The following is a 19,397-nucleotide window of genomic DNA, read 5'->3' as shown; positions in this document are numbered from 1 at the left end:
TTTTGTTGGTGGGAAATTTGGTAATGGTGATGTTTTAATAATTGTTCTGGGAAATTAAGCTTTAAATTGAGAATTAAACCAGTTATACTGGAGAAGAAACATTTTTTTCCTGTTTTTATGGTGAAAGTTGCTTTTAAAAAGTCAGTGATACCCATTATGCCTGTCTCCTTTATACTGTGTACTGTAGGAAAATTTGGATCTTTCAGTTTTGTGGTTGTGTCTTACGCTGATGATGGTAATTTTTTTAGTACTAAGCTTGTCACATATTATATGTTATATGTGCATATATTTTACCTTCTAAAACTTTCAGTCTTCTATATGTTAGGAATGTGATTAAGTTTTTATTTTGATATAATTGCATTGTTTTATTTTATAGGTCTATTCAAAAGCTTGGTGAATTAAATATTGGAATGGATAGCCTTGGTAATGAGGTACCAGTGCTCAACCAGCAATGTAATGGGAACAAAGGCAATGGATCTAATAATTCTTCTGTAACTAGTTTTGCTACACCCCCCCAAGACTCTAGTCAGAGAGTAGTAACACATGATGCTTCAAATATTCACACAAGCACTCCTCGTAATCCTGGATCTACAAATCACATACCGTTTCCTGAGGAATCACCCTCTTGTGGAAACCAAATGTAAGTGCTTTACTTTGTAAAACCTTCCTACTAATAAATAGAAACATGGGAAGTTGAACTTCTCTTTGGAGCCTTACAAATGAAAGCTTTTATAGTTCATTACCTACCAAATATTTTTCTAATCTACCTTCATTTATCTATATTCTCTTCTAACTCCTGAGTCTTTTAATATTCTTTATTCTCCTAATTTTCTTTTTGCTTTCTTACCACCACCAAGACAATTCTGTTTTTTTAATAAGCCATCTTACTCAGAGTTCATACAGTTTTAGGCCTTATCTTCTCCTCAGTTTTTTTTTTCCTTGCCTTTGCTACCTTTCAACAAATAATCTTTTAATTCACAGACTTTTAGGGCAAAGGAAGATATTTTATGACATAGTGGAATGATGGCAGCAGGACAGTCCTGGCAGCTCTGGCAGTTACAGCAACTGAGAATTCTTGCATGTTTCTGTTTTCACTAGTCAGAGAAAAATTTTCATCTTGCTGTCATCAGTAAACAAGTGTTAATTTATGCAGTGGGAATAGTTGAGCATTGTCTTCATTTACTATAACATTAAACATCTTTGAGAGTGATTCATTTTAAAACACATACCTTGCTTTTGGCATTTGGATGTTTATAGGAATTAGCCTATACAGTTGAGTGTCAGAAACTCTAGCATTATACTTAAGAATGTAAGTTTATCTAATATTTGCTTCTTTATTATACTTCCTATAGTATTTGTTTTGTGAACTCCAAAACTAGAACTCAAATTTTAAAATCGGTTATTTTTATCAAAGTAATATACATAGTTATGATTTTAAAAGACAAATAGCACTTCAAACCGTGAAATAACACAGAATCCTCTGTCTTACCCACCTTTTTCCATGACTTCTATCTCCAGTAGGCTGCCATTTTCAACCTAGTTAGCCATTTCTTTTGCTCTGTATCTCCACATTTCTGAATAATATGCTTCTATTGCTGTTTTTATTATCCCTTGATTCCCTGCCAGTTAGATTTAGCTACCATATTCTTCACCCACAATACATTCACTTTGTCTGCCTTATCTTCCAATATATATCAATTTTTATTTGAATTGATATTCAGTGTTATCATTACTACAGCCATGTAAATAAATGTTATTTACAACTGAGACATATAATATAATCTGAATATATTTCCTTTTCATATAACTTTTTATTTTTCATGGGGGCAGTAATTGTCTCATTTTTGGTGTATACGTGCACACACACTTAGTCTTCTTGGTACCTATCACTAAGCTATCTGCAGAATTTGGGGATGGAAATCATCCCTCAGAGTTTCAGAGGCATTGCTGCATGTTTCATTGTTCTTATTAAGAAATCTGATGCCATTGTGACCTGCTCCTTTGTATGAGGTCTGATGCTTTTTCCACTCTGGAATTTTTTAGGACTTTCTCTTCCTTGATGTTCTAACACTTCGTGATGGTTTACATCAGAGTAGGTCTGTTTTCCTTCATTCTGCTGGATACTTCGTGGGCTCTTTAAAGCTGGAAACTTAAATTCTGGGATACTGAAAACTATTATTTCTGTAGCAATTTCCTCACCTCCATTTTCTATTGATTTTTCCTGCTATCATATTTTTCTTTTCTAAGCTCGCTCTTATTCTCTAATTTTCCTTAAAATTTTCTTTTAATATTTTTCTTGTTTCCTGATTCATTATTTCCTCTTACATCTCTGAGGATTTTAATTATAGTTTTGTAGCTTTTGTTTCCTAAATTGCCTCCTTTCTTCCAAATTCCTTTCCTTGTGTGTCTTAGTCTCTGACTTTTATCTAGGAGGCTTTCTTTAGGCATCTGGAAATCTTTGTTTGTAAAGAGTGATGCATTGGAGGGAAATATTGGGGTTCAGAGTAGGCTGCCCCAAAATGTGCCTGATGGATTATGTTGAATGAAAGTGACTTCAGAACTGGCCAAGGGGAAGGGTATAGCTCAGTGATAGAGTGCGTGCCTTGCAAGCACAGGGTCCTGGGTTCAATCCCCAGTACCTCCATTAAAATTAAAGAAATAAAACCTAGTCCCCCTCCCCAAGTACACAGTGCTGTATGTCAACTATGTCTCAATAAAACTGGAAGGAAAAAAGAAAAGAATGATTTAAAAAAAAAAAAGAAGAAGAACTGACTGAGTCAAGAGGGACACTCTGGCCCTCCTTTCTGCCTCCCTGAAAGCAGGAGAGGAAAAAAAAAAGAGTGACACATTAAAAAAAAACTGATTAGAAGTTGCACCTGTCTACCTGTTGGCCTCCTGAAAAAAGTGACTAAGTGGAAACATTGTTTTATTGTGGGCCCTCAACTGTCAGTTTCTGTTAGTCTTTTCTCTTGGGCCAGGTGACTTTTTCTTGGATCAGATAATTTTCCTAAAGAGCAATCCAGGTTCCTGCCTGGGATAGGATTTAAGCATAGCGACCAGGATTCTAGAGCTAACCACGGAAAAAGTACTTGACATCTCACTATAAAATTTGTGGCCTTTGACTTAATCTCTTTTCCAGAATAGTTTCTCATTCCTTTCTTAAAACTACACTTCATGTTATGGAGTCCAGAGCCTCTTAATAAATAGCTCCAGAGAGTATCTTTGACTGGAGTCAGTAATGGTTATTTGCCAAAGAAATTAGTATTACAAATTGAAAGGAAAAATTAATTTAGTTTCTGTTTTGATATTCAGAGTAAACTGTGCTTGAATTTCTATTCACACAGCTCGTCAGAACATTCGGTCATTAAGACACCTGTTGGAGATTCTCCAGGGAATCTATCAAGGTCAAGAGGGGAGGAGGTAATACTTTGGGAAAGGAGGTTTCGTTGTTTTTTATATTTAACAAATTTTGCAAAGAATTGTCAATTTAAAGAAAACCATTTTTAGAAGTAGGCATTATTGTTAATGCTGGTAGTTATCCTAAGGTAGTTGAATTTTCACTGGGTGAAGTGAAGAGGTTGCCTGAAAAATCACATTTGAGAGTATTCATATTAATGGCCCAGTGATGATCTTGGCACATGAGTTGGGGGCTGTGCACTACTATCTGAACCCTGTGGTTAACTAGTTAAGATGCTATTGGTTTCTCCTTTGGGCTTCTCATCAATGCATTTGTTTTTTGCTTTGGAGTCAGACATCCTTCCCTAACTAGCATACTCCTTCACTCTATCTTATTTTCTCTAGTTCAAATTTTAACCCCATAAAGAAAGTTATTATTTCGGATGCTTTTGGGGCCAATCAAGTAACATAAATGAATAAACTATTATTTTTGTGATAAGCACATAGGAATATTTGTCCTTTGCACAAAGAAATATGCTCTCCTAGTTTTTCCAGTTCTTTTGATTTTCAAGAAAAGCTAGAAATGTAGATTTTTATGTGAAATCTATTTTTTTTAATTTTAAAAAATTATAGATACCCTGGGGAAGAGCAAATAAAGTTAATTGTGGTTCTACCACTTCTGCTATAAAGCAACCCTTAGTAATTATTATTAATGTGCTATAATCAGTTAGTCATTCCCTTTCCTTTTGTATTATATACCTGTGCTATTCATTTGGCAGATAGTCACCTTTCTTGTACATGAATTAATGGAAAATGTAGCATTTCTAGTCAAATAAATTCATATAAATAATATAAGAATTCAATTCAGTTACATAAGACAAACATAGTGTGACATCCCAGGTTTATTTTCTGTACCCCCCCCCCCCCCATGAGGATGTATTGCATGAAGACATACAAGTTTCAGTAGGGGATGTGTTATCTCTTCAGTGGTACTTACTGTGGGTTCTGGAGCTCTCAGCATACAACCAGAGCTGGAATGATTTGCGTTTGTGTATGTACTGGACATTCATACTTCCCAAAGGCAGGATTTGGTTGGGTCTGTGCACTACATTGAGGGCCTTGTTCCAGATCCAGGTTCCAACCTGATCAAGGTAGCAGGATGGTTTCAAATGACACCAATAGGAAGAGTCACCAAGCCTTTTATACAGAGCTGCTTCACCTTGCCTTCCTCAGAAGAGGGCTGTGGGCAGACAGCTTGACAGTTTAAAATAAAAATGAGGCTGAAATTAAATGTTCTGAGTAAAATCATTTTTACAATTTAAAAAGGGTATTTTACAATTTCAGTTTGAAATACTAAAGTACTCATTGCTGGAGATAATGGCAAACTGTTTTTTGTTTTTTTTTTTTACCTTAAATGGATTAAATAATGGTGCTGTATATTTCTTTTTAGAAACATGAATGATGTTCTGTTGTTTTTGTAAGAACTATGTGTGGTCTATCTTTTTCCTTGACAGTTAAAGAGAACTTAACATGGAATGCATATTCTTGTATCTTGTCATAGTAAGAGAAGAAAAACTTGAATGTCTATTATTATTATTAGCCATCTGAACTTAGTTTAGTAATGAGTAGCAAAAATAGAAAAATTGAGGTTAATTTGGATGTGCCATTCAAAAGAATGTATGGTTATAGGTAGTGAGCTTCAAGTGATAAAGTGAATAATACAATTCAAATGAATTTAGAATGGGATAAAGATGAAGTCTTTGAAATTCATTTTTTTGTAGGATGACTTTCATATTCATTTTTTCCATAGGATGACAAATCGAAAAAGCAGTTTGTTTGTATTAATACCCTAGAAGACACACAAGCTGTTAGAGCAGTGGCTTTTCATCCAGGTGGTGGTTTATATGCTGTCGGTTCAAACTCAAAAACTCTGAGAGTTTGTGCCTATCCAGAAGTAATTGATCCAAGGTAAGGAGAGATGGTTTGTACTGTCATTCTTGCTTCAGTTTTTAATTTAGCTGTATGGTCCCCTTTTAAGAATTGCTACTCAGTACTGTTTAATTTTTATTTTATTTCCTTTTATTAAGCTTTTACATTTTTATTTTTAATGCTTGGAAAATATACATAAGAATCATAAATTAACTTTATAAACTGCTCTTCATGAAGTATTTTTGATTCAGCAGTTGTTCACTCAATAGTCTAGTTTTCTTTATTTCCATGGTTTTTGTTAATTTTTTAAAAAATCTGAAAGATCTTTATATTCTAGTTAAATCACATAAAGACAAAGTAATGCTAGTTATAGACTTGGAGAAAATTTAAAGTGTCTCATAATAATAGCTTCAAAGAAGTATTAGGTTGAACGATGTGAAATTGCTGATATTTGACCATTTGACCTACAAAGATTCCGTTTTCATTTGGTCAGCTTAACAGTGATTTTACCTTCTTGTCTTAACAGATTATGGGATTTGAAAAATAAGGAATATATCTTTAAAGGCGTATGTCACAAAAAGTGGACATGTGACCTTATCTATTAGGTGCACAACTAATTCTTTAAAGTCCCTAAGAAAGCAAATACTGTAGATATAACCTCACAGAAGACTATCTTTGAACTCTTTACTCTTTGATTAGGTACTCTTTATGTCAATTTATTTATTAAGGCTTTTACTATCAAAATAAATCTGCGTAATAAAGATTCTGAGTATTTGGTAGATTTTGTGATTGCAGAAATGAATGCCACAAATGGAATAGTTTTCATACCAGCAGACAAAAAATACCCAAACAAAACAAGCTACAAATTTTTAAAAATTTAAATGAAAAGCAGTAGATGAGTTTATTTATTTATTTGCATTTTTTGGTGTATCTCTGTGTCTGAAACTAGACATTTAGGCATTTGGACTGCAGTGGCATTCAAGGTTGGGAAAGAAATAGGGCTCATGTTAGATAATAGTGGTATAACTTATGGTTGTTAATTGTGTTAATTAAATAGGATTATATGAGAGCGTATAGGCAGAATTCCAGATCAGGGAGTGAAAAAGAGCAGTAATTCTGGAGGCAGAGCCAAAGACTTGTATATTTAGGGTTAACCTGATCTTAAGTTAACTCTCCTTTTATATTTCTTATACTGGCACAGATGTTTCATAGACTCTTCGTGAAGAAACTGACTTTTATGAAAATGAATTCATTGATTTAACAAATATATTTTGAATTTCTTCTGTGTGCTAGGTGCTATTCTAGGCTTTGGGGATTGTTGCGAGTAAAACAGACATGTTTACCTCTTGGAATGTCTGTTTTAGTCGAGAAGATGGACATTATGCAGATAGACACACAAATATAATTATACATTGTGATAGATGTTATGAAGAAAAAGTACAAGGTGCTGTAACAGTAAAACAGGGAGGTGAGGGGGTTGAGGAATCGGAGAAGGGCCTCTTTGAAGAAGAGGTGTTAAAGGCTGAGATATGAGGATGAGTAGAATGCAGCCGTGTGAGGTGAAGGGAGAAGACAGCAAACAAAGGTAACATGAAGTGAGAAAGAGCTTGGCTTTTCAAGAAACCAAACAAAGCAAGTTCAGATTGGCCGGAAGTATTGTGAACTGGAGTGTGATGAGGCTACAGAGAGAGAGGTAAACTAAATTACGGAGAGCTTTGTTGCCATTTTGGATTTTATGCTGAGTGCAGTGGGAAGTTGCTGAGTTACCAGCAGAGCAGTGCTGTGAGGTAAACTCTGGGTCAGATGGCAGTAAGAGTAGATGCTAGGAGAAAGGTAGGAGGCTGTTGTCAATGGCTGGTGTGATGTCAATGGAGATGGAGCAAAATGGATGGAGGTAACATGCATATAAAGAATTCGTAGGCCCTGGCAACGAACTGGGTGTGTAACTAAAAAGAGAATCTTTTGATCTGATTTATTTTCTTGATCACCATTAAGTATCTCCTAGGTATTGAAGACTTCTTAGTCTTCTTTCTTGCTTTTTAAAAATTTCTTCATGTATGACTGAAGCATAGTGCTGTACACCAGAAACTGACACATTAGTAAACTGACTATACTTCAATAAAAAAGTAAAAAAAATTTTCTTAATTATGAAAAATTTTAAGCATATACAAAAGTAGAGACTAGTACACTGAAATGCAATAACTGTCAAGATTTTTGTCATATTTGCTTCATCCTTTTTGTCTACTAAAGTATCTTAAGGTAAATCCTAGATACGCCTTTTCACCCTTTAGGCTGAATCCCCCAGAACATGTACATATTCTTATATGTTTTGTGAAAGGCTTGATGTTATCTTTGTACCTAGTAAAATGTTTGTTATCTAAGTATTAGTCTGTGTTTTAAAGTGCAGATAAGATGCTACTACTCCACTAAACCAATGTTTGACTCCCATTAAAGGCCAAACTCTTGAGGAGCATGGCATTTAGGACCTTCCCCGGCAGTGCCTGCAGCCCCTCACCCACCATGTGCATCCCACTCAGCCTCCAGAATGCCCTGGTCTTCTCCCCTCCAGGCTCCACAGACTCTGTCCCATGCTGCACACTTGGCTGGTACTCTCCCTACTATATTTTACCTTCAGTGAAGCAACTCTCCTGCCTTCATCTTTTCCTGTAATAATTCTCCTTGTCCTTTAAGGCCTAGTGCTTTGTACTGGACTATGACATTTATACTTTGCTATATGTGGGTAGTCACGAAACGTCTAACTCTGCCAGATATTAAACTCAGGACAGAGCTCTTGCCCCCCTCCTTTTTTTTCTCCTGTCCTTTGCCTTCCCCCAGTCCCAGGCAGTTGCGTATATTATATGTTTAATAAATGCTTATTGAACTTTTTAAATTTGGAAGCATTATTATCTCTTTTAAAAATTCTTTTGTGTTTCTGCGTTAAAATCCATAAAAAATATGTGAAATGGAGACTTAAAAAAAAATCCTATGTGGTCTGAAATAAGATTGATACAATAATAATAATAATAATGGCTAATAATTTTACTTTTGGATTTTAAATATGCTTTAAATTTATTTCTTCTAAGATTTTGAAAATTGCTATAAACATGTCTGTCTTTTTGCTCCCTTCCTCAAGAACAAACATAATATAGAACTTTACATTCATTAGCTTTAGTAAGCAAGAAATTGAAGTATCTCTTTGCGATTTTTCTTTTTAGTGCACATGACATCCCTAAGCAGCCAGTGGTACGTTTTAAGAGGAATAAACATCACAAAGGATCCATTTACTGCGTGGCTTGGAGTCCTTGTGGACAGTTATTAGCGACAGGATCAAATGACAAATACGTCAAAGTGCTGCCCTTCAATGCGGAGACCTGTAATGCAACAGGTAGGGCCCGAGTACGTAAGCAGTAGCTGACCAGACGTTCTTCACCTTTCCCCATGTGTGTCTCTGATTTAGCTCTGTATTGTTTTTAGTAAAATCTACGAATATAGCCTTAACAAGAATTTTTTGACATTCTAATTACTTGCTTGCATTCACGAGGCATTATTCTTTTTTTAGTAAGTTCTTACAAGGTGGCCACGTAGTGTCTAACCCTTAGGACATTATTGTTATTAGAAACATAATTTTTAAACAACTTCCAGAATTGTATTAGTAAATATTTTCCAGTATATGTTTTCTCTTTCATTTTATTTGGGATAAAACCAAGGAAGTAACTCTACATATAGTTCTGTTTTAGGGATGATGATAACTGAGTCAGTATTTTGATTTCTTGAAGTTCTTTACTAAGGAAAGTGAAACTGTTTATTATATCAATCCCAAAATGAACATATACACCATGCTTCTCTGCCGTTATTCTCGGTCAGGCAGAGGCAGTTTAGTAATCTCAAAGTATCACAGTCAGTTGAGCAGCGTCTTTTTTTTAAATTCTTACTGCTGTTTCAGGACCGGATCTGGAATTTAGTATGCATGATGGGACAATTAGAGATTTGGCATTTATGGAAGGCCCAGAAAGTGGTGGAGCTATTTTGATAAGTGCTGGAGCAGGGGACTGTAACATTTATACAACCGATTGTCAAAGAGGACAGGGCCTGCACGCTCTGAGTGGACACACCGGTATGTGATAGCAGTCTCAGATGCTACTTGTCTTTTTGTTCATCCTATGCTTTTCCCCCCTCTGCATTTTCATTAATGGCATATATTGCATCAAAAGGGATTTCTTCAGGACAGGAACTTTTTATTTCAAAAATTTTAAATGTGGACTTTGGGTAACAGCATAGTAATGATAGCTAACATTTCCCTGCGTGCTATATCCTTTACTTATACACATAATTCCTTAATTTAATACTCAAAACAACCTTATGAGGCAGGAAGTTTTATTTCCATTTTATATATGAGAAAAGTAAAACTTGAAAAAACAAAATGACTTTCCCGTTATCTTACAGCTAAACTTGGCAGAGCCTGAGGTATGACCCAGGTCTGTCTCTTCCAAATTTGGTGACCTAATCCCACAGCCCTGTGTTTCCTCTGTGGAAAAATCTGCTGTAATTTCAAATGCTAATATTTTTTTCAGTACTAATTATAATGTCCTGAAATACTGAATCACCAAAAAAGATTAAGTTTGTACAGTATAGTTTTGAGGCGCATTTTGCTGAATTTTAATTTTTTTTAAATTGTCAATATATTTGATATATATGGAAAATCTCTACTTCTCAGTAATTTGATTAACTAGATTAAACATGCCCAATAGAGAAGTACTTAGCTTTGACTGTGTTATAGAAAAATACTGTTTCACAGTAATAACTGCGTATATGTGATCTTTTATAGGGCATATCTTAGCACTTTATACTTGGAGTGGCTGGTTGATTGCGTCTGGTTCCCAGGATAAGACTGTTAGATTCTGGGATCTTCGAGTACCAAGCTGTGTTCGTGTTGTTGGCACAACATTCCATGGAACTGGTAGGTTTTTCTGCAGTTTAAATAAATTTATATGAGAAAGAAACTTTATAAATTGCATTCACCTACTTCTTCTCACTGCAAAAGATACGCTGAAAAAAATAGGAACAATATAAAGTTAAATACTTCACATTTTATTGATTAAATTCTTTCAAAATGCTTTCTTTCATCTGTTACTTTATTTGTAAAAATAACATTCAGCTAAGGAAACCAAGGCCCAGGGAGACTAAGTGTCATGCCCTAATTATTCTGTTAGCAGGGCCATTTTAGAACTCAGACCTTTAAAAAGCATTTTTTTAAATGCACTCACATGGCAAAAATTGAAATTGAACAAAAGGGTGTACCATTTTCTTCCCACTCCTATTTTTTTTTTGTCTTTCCCTAAAGGATCAGTTTCTTATTTATTCTTTTAGAAATATACTGTAAGTATATAACCAAAAAGTTTGTGTATATCATAATCTCTGTTCTCCTTTAAACAGACACAGACACAGACACAAACGATAGCATGTGATACTTGCCTTGCTTTTTTAACTTAACAGTATGTCCTGGATTGTTCCACGTAAGGCTAGTGCTCTTTGTGTTATATCACCTTGTAAAACATCTAAGAGTGATGCAGTATTCTGCTATTGTCTTTATTTTATTTTAGATCCATTTTTTGCCTTTGTAGTTCTTAACAGCAATTCTACGGCGCTATTCCAAGTGAAAAGGCCTGTCTTACATTCTTACTCTTTTTATTGTTTTGTAATGCTTTATCTATTCTCTTGACTTTCATAGACCTTTTTCTGTGCTTTGATTCAAACTGGATATGATTTGTCATAGAAAATTTGAGTCTGGAATATACATACATGTATAGTTATATTTATATATTTATGAATATGTGATCATTGATAAAGCTTAGTTTGCATTGTTATCAAAGTTAATGTATAACACAGTTTAAAGAATCCAACAGTTCAATAAGGCTTATTAAAAAAAACAATACTGCCCTGAGAATCGCCCCTCTGCCCTCCAGCCACTGCCTCATTTTCCATTTCTCCAAGTCAACCATTTTTAACTTTTGTAGCAGTTTTATTTTCATATTTATTTCTGTTTTTCTAAATAACATGCCTATAATCATAGTTTTTTAGGGTTATTTATTTTCTTCCCACCATGGAAGATGAAGATTTAACTTTCTCATATCCCTTTCTTATTCTTACCATCCTTCACCCACTTCCTGTATCCCATCCTTTGGATATAGTCACTCAATTTTGGTTAGATCAGTATTCATCAGTGACATTATTTTTAACCATGTAAGTGCTATTCAGATCTTTTTTTTATTGCGTATCTTTCTGTTTTCCTTGGTGTTAATAATTATATTTTTTTGTTTCATTTGCTTAGTTTCTATACACTTATCATTAACTTATATCAAATTCTCCCCTAGTTAAGTAAATTATTTTCAGCTCCTTTCTCTCCTTTTCAGAGACGTCAGTTTTTGGTCATCTCTCTCTTACAACATTAATGTCTCCTTCTCTAGTGAATCTTCTTTTTTCTTTCTCTACCATATGTATATTTGAAAATTTTATGGAATTGGCAATACCTCAGAGTTCTTCTGTGGACCTCCTTATTCCCCTTCCCAGCTCTCACCCTAATTTTTTGCTCCCTTTCTTACCCAGATATCTCAAAAGCCTTGCCTGCCTATGCTGTTCCCCATTTCCTCACCCCTACTCTTCAACTGTGCCAGTCTGTCTCCTGCCACGACCACTGTAAAGTGAGCTGCCTTTCTCAGATCACCAGCAATCTTCGTGTTGTCAAATCACTTCTAAATGTCCATTTTACTTCATCTCCCAGTGGCACACAACAGTTGATCTCTTCTTTTGAACTTTCAACTCTTTTTTTACCTTTCTGGGTAACTACCCCTTTGCTGACTCTTTCTCTTCTGCTCACCTTCTAAATTCTGGCATTCCTTAGAGCTCAGGACTTCTGTTTCCTTTCTTTCTCTAGATGAGTACCGACTTGAGTATAACTCATATGCTGACAGACCTTAAATTTTTATCTATAGCCCAAACCGTTTCTGTATGCCATACTCTTATTTCTGACCCACCTACGTGACCTCTGCTTCTGGAAATCTCACAGAGTATCTCAAACTTAACATGTCTTAAAACAAATCATGACCCCTTCCCTCAAACAAAACTGCCCCAGATCTCTTCACCAAAGTGGTACGACTCACCCATTGTTCATGCCAGAAACCCTGAAGTCTCCCCGGATCCCTCTCTCTCTCCTTTTTTCCGTATCCAATCCATAAGTAAATCCTGTTGTTCTAGCCTGCAGAATCTGTCTTAAATCCATTCACTACTTTTCATCTTTATTGCCACCATACTAGGAGAAACCACCACCCACCACCCTCTCTCAACCACTCAGGAGTTTCCTACTCTATCTGTACCTCATTTTGCCCCTTCCAGCCTGTGGTCCACATGGCAGCCGGTGCATGTTACACTTTACTTACAGCACTTGAATGACTTCTCACTGCTCTTAGGTTAAAGTGCACACTCTTCACCATGAACTATGAGAGCCTGCTTGATCTGGCATTGTGTACCCTTCTGGTCTTATCTCAGATCACTTTCTTCTTGCTTTTCAGTTATTGGAACGTGCCAAGCTCTTTCCACCCACAGTGAATTCACATGCTGTTTCCTTGGCCTGAAATGTTCTTCCACTTGTCTTCTCATGGTCAGGTTCTGCTTCTCATGTTTAGGTCTTAGCTTCACTAGCACCTTGTCAGAAAGGTCGTCTTTGCCTTGATTGGGACCTTACCATAGTCTTCTCTCTTTGAACTCCATTTATTTCCTTCATACCTCTTACCGCTATTTAAAAGTACATATCTGTTTATTGCTGGTCTCCTTCAATAGATTTTAAGTTTTATAAACTTAAAAGGCAGTAGTCATTTCTGTTTTATTTCTCAGAGTAGATTTAGCACCTATCATAAATGCCTGGCCCAAGGGAGTAGTGATATAATAACTTTGTTGAATAAATGAACCTGGATCTCTTTTGGCATTGTCAACTTTGCATGTATAAAGCTAAACTCATTATATTTCCCCTGGAAATCACTTCTTCCCATTTTCCCTGCTTTTGATAACAGTTCTCTTATTTCCTCATGCACCTAGATTTGAAATATGGGACTCATTTGTCACTTCTTTTTTAGCCCCTATACAGGCAGTTAATTGTCAATACTGTTGATTTTTTTATTCAGTTTTTCCTGAAATCTGTCTACATGTCATCATTCAGACCTTTATTCTCTCATTGTTCTATTATTCTATCTTGCCACGCAGTGGTTTCTCTTCCATAATCTATCCATTTTAGTTTGATACACATTTTCACATAGATTAATCTTCCCAAAGCACTCCTTGGATCATGTAATTCTCCCGCTTGGAAACCTGCAGTGATGTTGCACTGTGTACGGGTACAAGCTCACACTGTGCAGTTTGGTTTTCAGCATGCTTGACAGTCTGGCCCTAACCTGTCTTTATGTCTCAGCTACAAGCTGCCTTTCGTGTTAAATTACTAAACCAAGTAACTTCAGCCAAACAAAGCCACCTGTCCTTAAATGTTTTTATCCTTTTCCTCTAAACATTTTCTCATGTAATTCTTCCTGATAGCCCTCTTCTTTTCTCTATCAAAAATTCAAGCAAGGATTATTTTTAATTACATTTCTGTGTAATACATATAAACAAACACATAACATATTCTCTCTTATTTATCCTGTTTACTGTTCTTCAAGATCTAACTTAAATTCCTTTTTTTCTGTGAAGTCTCCCCAGGCCACTTTGATTGAGAGCAGTGTTCTTCAAACTTATTTTCATTATTGCTTCCACTAAGGAGAAAAATTAAATTAAATTTTTTCCTAACAATAGAAAGTAAATACTAAGGAATGAGATTTTGTTGGGTAGGGTTGAGCTTAGCATCCCCTTGGAGGCATTTTGTGTGGTCAAGAGTCAAGGGTCCAGCCTGTGGACTCAGAGCTTGTTTTCTATTCAGTTCCTGTTGGTGGTTAATCATGTATTGCTTAGAGACATTTCCCATACTGTGACCTAAAACTTACTTTGTTATTTAATTTTCTGTTCCCCCGACTAGACTCTAAGCTGGGTATGGGAGAATTTCTGAAAACATACCCAGCAGTGAAAAGATTGCATTAGGAAAAGTGGCTCATCTTTTGCACTATAGGTAATGCTGCCCCAGGGGGTCCTCCCAAATGACCAAACAGAAAAAAAGGGGGGCCTTCTGATGTCTTACAGAATTTTGCTTCATATCTTGCTTCTAAAAACGATACACGTCTTTATTGGTTGACTGTTAATTTGGATTTTTCCATAACTGAACAGTATTGATAAGCTACATTAAATCTTTAGTGTATGGTTCAGTGAACATAATTAGGAGTTACAGTTTAGCTATATTGATTTTTCCATATTGAAACTTCTGTTTCTCTGCTATACAGGCAGTGCAGTGGCATCAGTAGCTGTAGATCCCAGTGGCCGTCTCTTAGCCACTGGACAAGAAGATTCTAGCTGCATGTTGTATGACATAAGAGGAGGAAGAATGGTACAAAGTTATCACCCTCATTCCAGTGACGTTCGCTCTGTTCGATTCTCTCCTGGAGCTCACTACTTGCTAACAGGATCCTATGATATGAAAATAAAGGTGACAGACCTACAAGGTGATGGAAATTGACCTCTTTCCTCTTTTTTACTCTCTCCTGTTCTATTTGGGATCTTTCTCTTTTGTTAACGTAGTGTGATTGATTATATAACATTTCCAAATTTTATAGTGTTTACTGAGCAAATTGCTAGTACTGTATTGAGATGAATTGTAGCAAATTATTAAATCTAGTGAATAGTCTTATTTTTATTGTTAAGTAGCTTAAAATATTTTAAAGACTCAATGTTTATCACACTGAATCATTTTGATTGCAATGATGTAGATGTTAAAATATACATTTATGTATACTTGCTCCTACTTTAAAACCCTTAGTGTATAATCTGTATAATTATGTCTTCAGTACCTAGTTTTTGTTCTTAAACATTCATTAAGCAAATATTTACTATATACCAACCAGGGGTCAGACAGAGAGATGAATAAGACAGGTAACTTCCTGATGGAGCTTACATTTTAGAGGTCAGAAAAAAGCAAACCAATAAAAATACAATTTTAGGTATTGACAAGTGCTATTAAAAAGCTTGTAAGGTAGGAGAGTGTGACAGGGTGGACAGGGGGAGGCTGTGCTAGGTAGGCTAGAGAAGGTCTCGCCAGGGAAGTGCCGTTCGCGCAGAGACCTGAAGGGTGAGAAGCAGCAGCCATGCCAGGACCCAGGGAGCAGACCATAGCAAGGGTCAGGGTGCAGAGGCAGGAATGGATTTGGCTTGCTCAGGACACTGCAAGAAGCCAGTGTAACTGAACTTAGTGAACTAAGGGAGCAAGAGACGGGAATAAATCAGAGGCAGTTTTCTAAGCATTAAAAGTATAATTGGAATCCTTTTGAAGATATAAAACGGAGTTATGACAGTCTGAAATATAAAATTTTTTTTTTGAGTTTTAGAGTGAGTGGATTATAAGTATAAATATCAGAGAGGAGATGATTGGACCAATTCAGGAAAGAGAGGCTAGGATGGGAGAGGTGGAGGTGGTAAAGGAGTGACTGAATTAGGGATGTATTTTAATTTGTTTGAATTAAATTTGGGGAGTGAGGGGGAAAAGAATCAATACTGATTCCTAGGGTTTTGGCATGAGCAACCAGGTGGTGCCGTTAGTTGAGAATGAGGAAGACAGGTAGGGAGAGGAACAGGTTTAGGCAAGAAAATAGTTTGGTTTTAAACAAGTTGAATTTAAGATGACTATCAAAGCAATCAATTGAGATGTCAAATAGCTATTTGTATATTGGTCTGAAGATCAGGTGAGAAGTCTGGTTGGTATAGCCTTCCCCTACCCACCCTGTCACACTCTCCTACCTTACAATTTTTTAATAGCAGTTGCCAAATGTGTGTGATCCTAAGTATACAAATGGCCACAAAAGCATGGTCCTAGATAAAATTTCATAGAAAGTGAGGTATAAATGGAACAAGAAATTTGAAGGCTGACTGCTGGGATTCACCAAACTTTAAGTCGGAAAGAGAAGGACAACCAGCAAAGGAGACTGAAGTGCAGTGGCACTGAAGTCAGGGAGGTAATCAAGGTGAGAGAGCTTCAAGGAGAGAGTGGCAGCTGTGTCAAATGTTGCTGTGTGTATGTTACCAAATACTGCTAACATAATTAGGTCTTCAGTGACTTAAATCTGTGTAAGCTTTTAAATGCATTAGTGTAGTTAGGCTTTTTTTTTTAAATACTGTAATGTCTTAAAGTAATAGGAAGTGTATGAAATCTGTGTATATTTTGTATTGTAAATCAGTCTCTTTTCTTTTTTAATTAGGAGACCTCACTAAACAGCTTCCTATCATGGTAGTGGGTGAGCACAAGGACAAAGTGATTCAGTGCAGATGGCACACCCAGGATCTTTCCTTCCTATCGTCCTCTGCGGACAGAACTGTAACCCTCTGGACTTACAATGGATAGGGTACAACCAATGTCGATCTATGCAGTGAAAGCACAGAAACGTAAGACTACTGAATTGTGAACATTGCAAATTTGAAGAACGTGGACTGACCTGAAAAGTGGCTTAGCACGAGGAGCCCCCTTATTACCATGTATCCCTTTGATAGGAGCTATTGGGTGGTGTTATTCTGCAGTGCTTCCAGTCTTCCGTGTGAGCTCGTGCTGCTGTGACCTGCTGTATGTAGTCTTGTTGCCAAAGTCTGCGGAAGAGCTCTGTTGTTGTCAGTGTGCACCCCAAGTCAAGGTGGACGATGTGTTTACGGTTTAGTATTAAAAGCATTCCTTGGTCTTTGCCTAAATAACAGTTTTATATACACACTGAAATTGAACTATACTTTAAGCATATTATTACATGTAATGCAACCAAGTTCCACACAGATTAAACATAGGTATTCAGAAAATTTTGCTTTTCTCACAATCCCATGATACTGTATCACTCAGCTACAGGTCAGAATTTTTTATGTCTCTTCAGAGTTACATTGTTGCTTTAACTAATGATCATTATGGAGTTTAAAAATGGATGGAAAACTGCTTCTTAATACAGTATAGGCCTTTTCTTTTTTCTTCAACCCAGGGATATAATTACTGTTTTGTTACATTATTTTGTTTCAGGCTTAAAAGGTAAATGTGTTTGCTTCAGAAACTTGTTGATTTCAATTTTTTGAATGCAACAAGATACCTCCCTGTAAACTGTACTGTAGGCAGAGCAGCAGCATTATGTGATGCGGCACTTGATGGTACAGTCACTATACCGGCTAGCATTTTTCCTCTTAAAAATTAAAAACTTTGCCATAGATTGTAGCATGGCTTGAAATGCTATGTCTGCATGATAATTTAAAATGGAAAATTTAAACTTTGCACTCCAAAAGCTTATTTGGATTTTTTTTCTTGCACTGTTTTGTGTAATGCAGAATAATTTTATTTCTATGTTGTAGATCCTAACATTTATGTATCTTTATTTTCATATTGTACAGTAATTTTACTTTAAATTATTAAATAGGCTATTTTATTTATTTCAAATGCAGTTGAGTTAGTTCTAATTATTGAACTGTCTGTGCACTGTATGTAGCAAGCATTTTTAATCTATTATATACCAGTGGAAAGGGTATTCGAAGTGTAACTGTGCTATTATTTCAATAAAGACCTCTTGACACCTGAAACTATTCCTGTTCCTCAGTTTCCATGGTTTAGAGTGTTTTTTCCAGTTTACATGGCAGTAGTGTTGTCTAGTGAATGAACTCACATCAATTTTTTAAGTTTCTTTTCAAATTTCTTCTACTAACTTACTTTTTAACCCTTGACAACTGCATAACTTTTGTGTCTTCTCTTTTATTCACTATCTAGAGAACTTTCTATCCTTAATATATTGTGAAAGTTGACTAATAAAAGCCCAGCAAAATGTATAAATTCTAACTTAGACTACAAATACATTGAATCAAGTAGTTTAGAAAGAATTGAAATCTAATTAGCTTGTGGATATTCAGTAGTACAGTTTTCCTACCTCTCAGGCATGCAGAAGGGAGTTCTGCTAAAAAACAGGCTGCAGTGTCCTCTTTAGTTTACTTTCATACTTAATTTTACACACTTTATATATTATAGCAGGTCATTAGTCTTAAGTTTAAAACTAGAAAAAAGGGCAATTTCTTGATGTAGACCAGATCAACTTCATGGTAAAAAGTGTGCATAAAATTACGTTTTCTACCTCCATCACTGTCAGGGAGAAAACTTTAAGATCCTCCTAAATGTGTGGGGTATGGAATTGCAGTGCATTAGATAATAAGCATGAGAAATTCTCTTATTTCAATATGTGGTTACATATGTCCTTCTTCCCATGCCTCCACACTGTCTTCTGCATGAAGGAGATTCATGTGGAAGAGTAAATAAGAGAACTAAAATATCTACATTCTCTGAATCCTTCTCAGTTGGGGGTTTGGGGAAGGAGAGGAGGTATGGGAGAGGGGGCAGAAGCTTCAGAAGTCTGATTCAAATTTGATTTTTTTTTAATGTTTAATTATTTTTTTAAAAAAATTGTAATAAACCAAAAGATGTAACAGTGAAGAGGCAACCCATGAATTGGAGAAAATATTTACAAATCACGTCTCATAAAGGATTAATATCCAAAAATATATAAAGAACTCCTACAGTTCAACAACCCCCCCAAAATTAAAAAATGGGCAAAGGATTTGAATAGGTATTTCTCCAAAGAAGATAGACAAATGGCTAATAAGCACATGGAAAGATGCCCAATATCACTAATCACTAGGGAAATGCAATTGAAAACCACAATGAGATACCATCTCACACCCAATAGGATGGCTCCTATCAAAAAACAAAATAACAATGTTGGCAAGGATGTAGAGAAATTGGAACTCTTGTACACTGTTGGTGGGAATATAAAATGGTGCAGCCATTGTAGAAAACACTATGGTGGTTCCTCAAAAAACTAAAAATAGAATTACCATTTGATCCAGCAACCCCACTTCTAGGTATGTGTACTCAAAATAACTGAAAT

At 35.8% G+C, this 19,397-nt stretch overlaps 1 protein-coding gene and 1 non-coding gene across 2 annotated transcripts in view; both read left to right on the top strand.

Annotated features, from left to right (window-relative positions):
• WDR47 (WD repeat domain 47) overlaps positions 1–18,048 on the top strand; it is a 50,197-nt gene extending 32,149 nt beyond the window's left edge. Inside the window, exons 9-16 of the mRNA XM_074370091.1 lie at positions 377–640; positions 3,345–3,420; positions 5,207–5,364; positions 8,541–8,710; positions 9,269–9,439; positions 10,151–10,282; positions 14,739–14,957; positions 16,704–18,048. Coding sequence (XP_074226192.1) covers positions 377–640; positions 3,345–3,420; positions 5,207–5,364; positions 8,541–8,710; positions 9,269–9,439; positions 10,151–10,282; positions 14,739–14,957; positions 16,704–16,846 — 1,333 coding nt within the window. The 3' untranslated portion in view covers positions 16,847–18,048. The remainder of the gene's footprint in view (positions 1–376; positions 641–3,344; positions 3,421–5,206; positions 5,365–8,540; positions 8,711–9,268; positions 9,440–10,150; positions 10,283–14,738; positions 14,958–16,703) is intronic.
• Positions 2,571–2,644, top strand: TRNAA-UGC (transfer RNA alanine (anticodon UGC)). Its single transcript has one exon. It is a non-coding gene; the product is annotated as a tRNA-Ala (tRNA).
• Positions 18,049–19,397: the final 1,349 nt, after the last annotated feature.

Source organism: Camelus bactrianus, chromosome 9 (assembly GCF_048773025.1).
Source record: "Camelus bactrianus isolate YW-2024 breed Bactrian camel chromosome 9, ASM4877302v1, whole genome shotgun sequence".
NCBI classification, from domain to species: domain Eukaryota; kingdom Metazoa; phylum Chordata; class Mammalia; order Artiodactyla; family Camelidae; genus Camelus; species Camelus bactrianus.
This window is presented reverse-complemented; position numbering and strand designations above follow the sequence as displayed.